The following is a 10064-nucleotide window of genomic DNA, read 5'->3' as shown; positions in this document are numbered from 1 at the left end:
AATTGATTGTTATGATCATTAGAATCACACATGTGATATTTGGATTATCATGATGTATGAGGGCGGAATACTTATCGGATCATACCGGCAAGTCACTAACCCCCTGCCAGTTTTTATAGATTTCATTTTTTAATTTCCGGGCCATGAATGTAATTTATAATTGATTGTTATGATCATTAGAATCACACATGTGATATTTGGATTTATGATGTATACATTTTTTTTCTCACTCTTCCAACTAACCAATGTTGATTTTTGACGTTTAAAACTGAGGTCTTATCTTAGATTTATCACTATCGAAAAATGAAAAAGAAATTATTGATATGGTGCCTGATATCATAGCCCCCTGCCTTATATCTCTTAATGCTATATTATTTTATCATCATATCTAATTTCTTTGTTTATTTTCCATCAAACATGAAAATAAAAGAAAAATATCCCGTGTATGTTTCGAGGATAACAAAGTATTTAATCAAATTGAATTGAATGTTAATAAAATGAATACGCCACAGGCTCAGGGACATTTGGGATAAGGAAATATACTTACAGATAAAAGTCTGTCAATCAAATGCGCCAATCCGTGATGAAGGGATACCTTGCCGAAGCTACCGATCAGCTACCGTGATTTGGAGAAAACGAAATTCATACTTGCGTTCCTTTTCAGAGATTGAAAGAAATCTACCCTAAAGCGTTACGCCATGGTACATCTATTGATTGCCAACGAATGAGAGCTCTTTGTAATCTTAAAAACGACTTTGATGTGCAGATGTTTCAGGTCGATCACGTAGTCGTGAATATTGGGGAGAGAAACAGAGAGAGGGGAGGAGAGGAGAGGAGAGAGGGAGAGGGAGAGAGAGAGAGGGAGAGAGAGAGAGAGAAAGGGAGAGAGAGAGAGGGAGAGAGAGAGAAAGAAAGGGTGGTGGGAGGGGCAAACGGCAAAAACATTTTACATTCCGGGACTTTAAGCTCTGTGAATACTTTGTAACTTTTGTCTGATTTTGTAAATGTCACAGCGTCTGGAATATATTATTCATGGCACGAAATCTCTGCCTCTAACAAAACCTGTGTAATATTGATCCGATTCACCAGGATATGAATACGCGCGAGTGTCTTTTTTTAAAACATGTTGAATCGGAGAGGAATGGTGCAGCATGTTAAGATGAGCTCATTATGTTAATGACTTAATAATAATTGACAATTACAACATGATTAAACAAAATGGAAAAGCCATGTGATGTGATGTGATTTTCACTGCTGCCTGTATAATCTATTTCTGATTGATTGTGGAAGGCGATGATATGAATCTCGATGGCTTACTTTCAATCATCGGATAATCGCGTTGGGTCGGGTGATCGCGTTACCCGACCTTTTGGGAAAACATGCCCTTTTATTCACGGAATATCGGGGTTAATAATTATGCAAAATAAACCCCTCTCATCTGCAAATGGTCTGGTACAATTTAACCGATACTTTGTGAAAACCCTATAGCACATTTGAGAAAGGTCGCGTCATCTTCCACTTTTGTTTTTTCGAAAGTGTTTATACTATCCCACGCTTCAAACATCCAAAATCACTGTACATCTTTACCCTATCGGACACAATGATCCGATGGTTCGAAATAAGCCGGGATAGAGCTAATCAATGCCAAAAATGTGTTCGCATTTTACACACAGAGGCGATTTTGTGTCCAAACATGCCGTATAATCGGCATCATATCAAAAGTTTTGAACACACACTCTCAGTACATAACCCGTCAATATTTTTGGAAGTTCAAGTCGAATGGATTAAAGCCCTCTTCTGTAAACTGATACCATGTTTAGTATAACTTCGCAACCATGGATTGAGCAGTACATAAGAATAAGGGGCAGGGTCAAAAGCGAAAAGTTGCCAAATATACTGGTAAGCACTGCTATTGTTATGCAGATCACTCTTTATCAAATATCGTGACATATTAAGAGTGTAATTTTTGTTGTTCATGACAGTGAGGCTATTTTTCCCAACTGGTCATCCATGAATGCCAAATTCTAAAGAATCTGGAATTAAAATGTATGCACTATGGTGACATGTCAGGCAAGATTCGGAACTGATTGGTCATCAACTTTCTGAATCATCATGCCTAGGTTAATAACTGTTGAAAAAACCCGGGAAATAGGGCAATATGAATGCACAGTCGAACAAGAGCAGCGCATTTTCCAACTTCTTACTTTTTATTTTGCCCCTTTTTTTGATCGAGTGCACACTCCATGAATGAAAAGTCATTATAAATGGTGTATCATTTAACAAATTAATAAACCCGTTTTTTACCCAGACTAATCTAAGCGATGATTATGCCAGGACAAGAGATATTTAATTGATCATGCTTTCTAAACTTTTTTGAGGGTTTTCATGTATAAATCCAATATCTAGTAGCTTACATGCTTTATTTTTAGCGCCATATTTTTTTATTTTTTTTACAAATTTGGTCGATTTATCCGTCAACATAATTGGTTTTCAACAAATCATATAAGGCCGAATATAGGAATCATAATCAAAGAAATACAAAGTATTACGAAACCTACGTTCATTCGGTACACGCTTTCATGATGTTAAATATATATTTTTTTACAATATCATTACCTATGTTCATTTGTAAATGTTCAACCATGAAGTTGCTTTCATACTCAATGATGTTAATGTTGTTGTTGCTTTGTTTTTTAAAAGACCCTGATAAGATGAAAGATATGCACTCACACCAGTGCTGTGATACATTGCTTTTATATCATTGTGACAAATACCATTATTATGCATTCCCCTTGAGAAATGACAACAAAAACAACAACGCCACCACCACCACCACCACCACCACCACCACCATTATCATCATTATCATCATCATCAGCAGCAGCAGCATCAACTACCAAATGATGTCACTGATTAAAATCAAAATAGCTTCTTATTCATGAACCAGATCTGATAAGTCTCCGAGGAAGACACGCTGTATTCCAAATGTAGCCTACTCCTTTTATTAGCTGCATGCATTGATATAACTTATTGATTTGAGGTTACTGATGAATATTTATGAGTGACATGGTAGTCTTCAGGCGCCATCTCCATTTGAACACTCACAGTAACACGGCTGTAAAGACTTTCAAGTTTTCTACCGATAGGCAGTCTCCGTACCCTACTGTATTGCATGTATAACCACGTTTGGACTACGTCACTCCTCATTTCCACAGATATGATGTTCCTGTGCCACATTCTATTGACGGCATTCTGAAGTCTTTCGTAAGAAGATCTTACGATTTTTTGTGTATTTTGTCGGGTTTCAAACAAAGCGCTGCATAAATTGCATAAAATGTGTACGTTTACCTACCAGCACCTTACGAACGCCTTACAAACGCCAGGAGTCGTTCGTACGAAGGTTATACGAAGTTCCGTTCGAAAGGCGTTCTTAATGACGCCGTAAGAGCCCTTTATGAAGAACTTTAGGCGTTTTAACGATCATCGTAAGAAATTTGAAGCTTTTAGAATTGTCTCTAGAACCTACAAAATGTACGATGATCTTGCGTGGTTCTTACGATGTTATTACGATGTTCGTACGGCCGCCTTATAAAGAGAGGGTTTCGTACGAGGTTGAACAAAATCTTGGAAAAGACCATCGACCAGTCTGCGAACATACGAGCGATCTACGAACGGTCTACGAACGGTCTACGAACTCTGGTTTCGTACGGCCCTCTGATCAGTTCATAATGGTATTTGTGACCGAGGCTTTAGATCGAGTAAAAGATATACGGCATAGTTTACGTACAGAATGTGCACAAATTAAAAGAAGTGTGAAAAGCGATTTCTAAAAAATTATTTGAAAGAAAGGATAGAAATAATTAAGTAAAGCCTCGGTCACAAATGCCATTACGAACTGCTACGAACGCCGTACGAAAGATTTTCAGACAATGGAAATTCGGGAAGACAATGGAAAAACAGGGAGATTCGTACGAAATTATCGTTCGTACGAACCTTTGTGCCCGTAGCATAACAAAGGAAATAAACTCCAACAAAAATTCATAATATTTGATCAATACACTGGAAATATGCGCAAATGGAAGTAAATGTGCGTTCATATATTTGATTTTAATTATCACTTTTCATTGCACAGGTAAGCATGTATACAAAAATAAACACATTTTTTAAAAAGTATCTTTCGTTGGTATTCTGACCGTACATTGATCAAAATAATAGCAAGCCTCTTCTTCATGAAAGGCTATGTAATGTATAACATTAAGATTATGAACGAAACAAATGAACAAGTAATTTGGAAAGAAAGGGGGGGGGGGGACGTGAATTTAGTGTACATAATTTTACAATTGCCCTCCGGCAGTCAATAACCCATTAAAGTATGATTAGCAGCAATTGGATGACATACCAGAAAAATGAACTTACAGAGGCAGTTGCAATATAACAACTTTGTAGACATTTGAATCATCATGCAAAGCAATTCCTAATTTATTCAACGAAAACTGACAAAATAGCTAGGGGGCTGACGATTTTTTTTTCAAAGGATAACTAGGTAATTTACTTGTAATTCGTTATGCGTCTACCTTAGCAAGGCAAAGAACAATCATTGTTTATGGTAGATTCACATCGTTTGGTTAAGGAGGGGAGTGGGTAACGCCTGCTCCAATTAATTCAGAAGGTGGGGAAGAAAATTGTGAAATAATGATGTTCCGATCAAAAAGAGGGCGGCAAATAGGAAACAAAATTCCAAATAATTTTTCAAAATGGTTCCAGGAAGGAAACAAATTAAAAATTGCCAATTTATCGTCACATCTTGACGATGATACCTTTTTTGGCTCCAGTGATTAACATGTTAACATGCCAAACGACGCCCTGGGTGCGAAATAGGTAGTATGTATGTATGACCACTTCCTAAACCTTGAGGCGCGGCTTCGATATAAAGTCACACGTGCTCGAAATTAGCAATATTTGTCAGGCTGAGTAGTGTCAAGAGAAATTTTTTCAAAAAGTACTGTTAAAGATACTATGTCCCTTTTGCAGCTAACATCAAATTCTGAAGAACTTTGCAGGAACAATGAATATGTCATATATGTCCTATCTGGGAAATTTAGCCATTACCAACGGTCCTAGTATTCATATTGTGCAAAGAAACCCATTTACCTTCTAGACTTTACTATCAGACACTATTGAGTGACTGACTGACAGACTTGTTTTTTGTTGGTAATAACATAACATATAAAATGAGCTATAAAAGGTACATGAGCATTTGTCTACATCAATATTAAACCCTCTACTGATCGAATCTTTTTGCAGCACAAAACGTACGACCATTCGGTAGAAGGATCTAAAAATCAGACTATTACTTAGGTGATTGCAATCAATAAGTCGATTCGACAACCAATAGTCGTTATGTCACACTAAAAGCCATTTTCAAGCCCTTTCGTTTTAAGAGAAGTTCTAAATTAGTATTGTCCTTCAAATGCCGTTGGAATTTAACCTTTTCATTTTTTGGCCTGCAAATGGGACAAAGTACCTTTAAAGGAATGGGTCATAGAAGGTGCATCTATTTCTATTTTACAACAAATATAAACGTAATGTCAAATTTCACCCATAAAAATAAGCTGATTAAAGTTTTATCTGTCAACTACAATGATAGCGGACATATAAAATCCTTTCTGATATGCTCTGGACGAAGAGGTAAACTCGGATCAACCTTAACTACATATCTAAATTGTATAGTATTACATAATTGTTGTGTCTTGAGGGCCTATGTAAGAAGATTCCTCGACAAAATTCCTTGAAAGCTCGAAAGATGAGACTAAAGGATCACTTAATTATGTCCGTGTAATACGTCTCACTCTCTGTCTCGATGTATTATTGGTCGCTGAGAATTAGACCAAAAAAACTTCCAATGAGGGTTCCCTGTCGATATGCATTTCAAAAGAATAATCATAATAATCTAAAAGAATGTTTCCATGAAGTCCATTGAAATCGTAAAATCTAACAATGTATAGGACCGATACAACACTGACTTCCGCCACACTTCTTGAATGGCAGAAAAAGGAATAAGAAAGAAAATCCTGAGTTCCGATGTTCCTATCGTCAAAATACCCGAATGATATAGCAGAAAAAAGATGTACATAATCCAAAATGTATGAAATACCGAGAAATTCAAATACACGTTCACGAACCGCTAAAAGTTGATATTGATTAGATATTTCGTCGGTAAATTAAGAAATTGAACATCACATGCTCTGTCCTCTCATGTAGTTGATTTAATTTTTGAAATTCTATACATTGAAATCGTCTTTTGTTTCTAATATATACCCCATTATTTTTGTTTTGCCTGGCTCGAAATCAAGAGCGGCGAGATTGACAGGACACGAGACTGACCATGTCGGTCTTTTCAACCTTCTGAAATGATTTCTGAATGTTTACCAGGCCAACGGTCAGGGGGACTGACATTTCGATCCTGTGGGCATTGTGATAAATTATTCTGAGGGTTCACGAGACCAGTATAGTCAGTTTTATGAGCTGACGGCCTGATGGAATGCCAAAGTTTGTGTCTTTTTTATGCACTGTTTTTGGTTATTGGAATAGATAGTATTTGCACACGTTCATCAAATATAAATAAGCACAGCCCATCATATAGTTACTTTTTTTAAAAGTAACCGTCGATGCAATTGCTCCCGAATGACTAGTATTTTGCAAATATATATATATATATATCACAAATTGGTAGGCTTGAAACATGACCATATTACGTCTAACATTACGGATACGATGGCGTTATACAAAATGATATTAATGTGACAATTTCGATATGGATTAAGTCTTTTGAATAAACTATATGCTGTACAAATTGAGATTGTTTCTACTCTTCCCAGAAGGTCCAGAAAGGCACATGTTATATATAGGCCGCTAAAGACGCTTAACCATGCTCTGTAACGATGATGAATAAAGTATCAAAACGAGTTTATCCTGTGCTAGACGAACTTGTATCGGGTGCATTCAACTGCACCCGACGAAGGGTTCATAGGACCGCGTGCCCGTTGTGGACATGGCCGATTCTTTTGGCGGCCGCTAGTTGCACATGGACAGGGGTGTAGGTCCGCCTAGAACGACTGCTACATATCCGCTTCCACATGTTGTACCTTCTGGGTAGAAGGGTGTAGAGGAAAGGGTTGACGCAGGAGTTTAGGTAGGACAGGACCAATGTGACCAGTCCCATAATGTTATTGGAATCAAAGTTCACGTTTCTTAAGATGATGAGCTGGTAGGTCCAGAAAGGGATGTAACAAAGCCAGAAGATGAACACGATGACGAAGATGATTTGGGCCACCTTGCGTTTGGATCGCTTGGTCCGACGGTTGGCCGAATGTGCAGGACTGACCAGGTTGAGGAAATGGAACAGGAGGAGTACGTAAACCGTGGCGGTGATGACTGAAGGTATGAGGAATGTGATGAGAAAGATAGCGAGCATGTAGTTGGGCAGAGAGCGATCAGCATCCAGCGTCCATGTGCAGGAATACTTATCCCTATCCTCAACGTGTACCTCCGACATGTAAATAATCATGGGTAAAGTGACTACCAGACCTGTTAACCACACCGCCCCGCTGATCCGGCGGGCGAAGCCAACGCTCCGGTAGCGCAATGAAATCATCGGGTGCACCACCGCGACATATCGCTCGACACTCATAATAGTGAGAATAAAAGTACTCACGTGCATGGTTAAGATATCCTGTCCCAAAATAAGTCTGCAACCGATATCACCGAACATCCATCCATTTTGGTTATAGTTCGTTAGCGTATAAAACAGGCAGCCGAAGATATAGAGCAAATCCGAAAAGGCAACATTGACAATATAAGTATTGATTGTGTTGACACTCACGCTGCACGTTGGTCGGAATGTTAGCAGAATAACAATGCTGTTTCCAAAGACACCAACAACAAAGATACATAGAAATCCAGCGACTAGGAATGAATTGAACATGACATCATCCTCGAAGTCCAGAGATGAGCTGTTCAATAACGAACCGTTGCTCGACACGTTCGGCAGGGTGTACATCCATGAATCCGCCATGGTTTATCTGATAAGTTGTTGACCAAAAGTTAATGAAGTACGTTTCCTAAAGTTATTCCACTACAGAATTCGTCCAGGACACCCCGTTGGCAATCACACTTTCTGTCATCAATCGGATTTTTAAAAAACTACTCGTTTAGATTGAAAAAAAAAGTATCCAGGTGTATCCATCAAAGAAATTGAAACATGAATAGATATCAAGCGCTTTCTCCAAATGAAGCTGTGGAAACTTGATCTTTCAAGCACCAATCCTAAGACTGCACACGTCCAAAGTCCAGATGCGGATCCCCAAAAGACTGAGTAGTTTTACATCTAATGTAGATATCGATCAGAACCTCCGGCTAGTATTCATTATCCTCAAGGGGTGTAATTCGAATCCGCCACCGGTGAAATAGTAGAAGACGGCGATAGAAATGTTGTTGCTTTTTTTATTTCGTCAAATAATTACAGGGTAGTCCTGGCAGTCCCTTGATCGGAGATATTGTAAAGCCAATGCATGTCTAGAATACATACTTGATAATACACTTTCGGTTTTCCTCTTATGCTAATGTTCTCGATAAGTCAGAGCTAGTTCACTCACAGTTGAATATCAGTTGTCTTCAGTAGCTTGAATCCTTTGGTACTCCAAAATTTGAAAGCAGAGTAACGCAATATCTGTCCGATGAAGGATTCTGTTTTAGTCCAATAGAAATATCCGTTGTTAGGAGAAAAGTTTAGCGTTGAAAGTAGTCGCATATTTCCGTTTTAAAAAAGAAATGAGCATAGGCATCCCCTTTTCTATTTAACCTGAGCAACAAAAGTAGAGCATTTCCTGTTCAGTTCAGATGACGAATGCTCCTTGCGCTCTGAGGTTGCAGTGCTCTTGTTGTTTATAAACGTTGCATGTTCCGCAATTAAACTCTCTTTACGCCGAAGCTGGAGGGAAAACTTGCAGCCATCTCGAGCCGCTTAATCGCTATTCGTGACGCAAAAACAAGTGAAACACTGCTGCTGAACCGGTTAAAATCGATGCACTGAGAGCTGAAGCTCGGACAGTGGCACTTCAATCGCCCTCTAAAGTTACTCTGGCGCTAGGAGAATCGTGACACATTGGAGATGTTCGTTAAATTGACGGGAGATGCGTCCAATCACAACGAAGCACATCGTGATGAAACCAGCTTGAGTGCGCGATTTGGATGTATACGCACACCACACCCCAACTCGTTTTATTGTGACGGCTAGCTTTTACCCGGTGGCGTTGTTTAGAATAAGACGTGAAGGCGATGAGTAAAGTGTGCGAAAATTTCGTGTACACAAGAATGTGGAGCGCTTTGTTAATGCATGAGTGGCCATTGCGTATAATTAGTCTATTGACAAGCAGAGACGGTGTACGGGCACAAACTTATTGTTTGATATGTACGTGTGTTTTAGGTCAGGGGCGGATTTAGGGGGGGGGGGGGTCGGCGGTTTAACCCCCCCCCCCTGGTAAAGTAAAACTAGATTCGCCCTTGTTGATGGAATATGTTTTTAACATGCCATGGTGTAATGGTTTAATGGAGGAATTTCCGGACTATGGGTCACTAGGTACGGGGTTCAAATCCCCGCCGAAGCATTAATGTCTTTTGTCCAGAAATTAAGCTTCCTTTGCTACACTCAACCAAGACAAGAAAAGTAGGGAGATTGCCATAATTCAAACCTGGGTAAAAATATTTGAGCGGTACCAGTGTTTATTATCATGACAGACATGATCCTTAAAAACAGGAGCCCGCTATCATTATTATCATATGATTACAGCTCATTCTCTCTCTTAATTGAACTGGATCTCACAGCGACTGTTGTCAGTGGCGTAACGTGGGTTAGTAGTTGGGGGCATCATTCTTTTGCGCGAAGCCCTCTTGTGAATCATACTTTTACTCCTCTCTTAATTGGGTATCTTTGTCTCAGATTCTGAAACAAAATCCTGGATTTAGCTGATGCTGCAATGAAAATTATTAACCTTTAAGTCAGTCAA

At 38.9% G+C, this 10064-nt stretch overlaps 1 protein-coding gene across 1 annotated transcript; it reads right to left on the bottom strand.

The window, feature by feature from the left end:
* Positions 1 to 5541: 5541 nt before the first annotated feature.
* LOC577365 (urotensin-2 receptor) lies at positions 5542 to 9273 on the bottom strand. Its single transcript, XM_003728428.3, has one exon. It carries the CDS (start codon positions 8072 to 8074, stop codon positions 7025 to 7027), a length of 1050 nt encoding a protein of 349 aa, XP_003728476.1. The 5' UTR covers positions 8075 to 9273; the 3' UTR covers positions 5542 to 7024.
* Between the last annotated feature and the right edge of the window lie 791 nt (positions 9274 to 10064).

Source organism: Strongylocentrotus purpuratus, unplaced genomic scaffold (genome assembly GCF_000002235.5).
Source record: "Strongylocentrotus purpuratus isolate Spur 01 unplaced genomic scaffold, Spur_5.0 spur5_scaffold_14, whole genome shotgun sequence".
Taxonomy (NCBI): domain Eukaryota; kingdom Metazoa; phylum Echinodermata; class Echinoidea; order Camarodonta; family Strongylocentrotidae; genus Strongylocentrotus; species Strongylocentrotus purpuratus.
Note: the sequence above shows the minus strand (reverse complement) of the source record. Positions and strands in the feature narration are given on the sequence as shown.

What these genes read in the sequence shown, in the direction of transcription:
- LOC577365 (XM_003728428.3), bottom strand. Translation starts at nt 8,074, where the DNA reads ATGGCGGATTCATGGATGTACACCCTGCCGAACGTGTCGAGCAACGGT.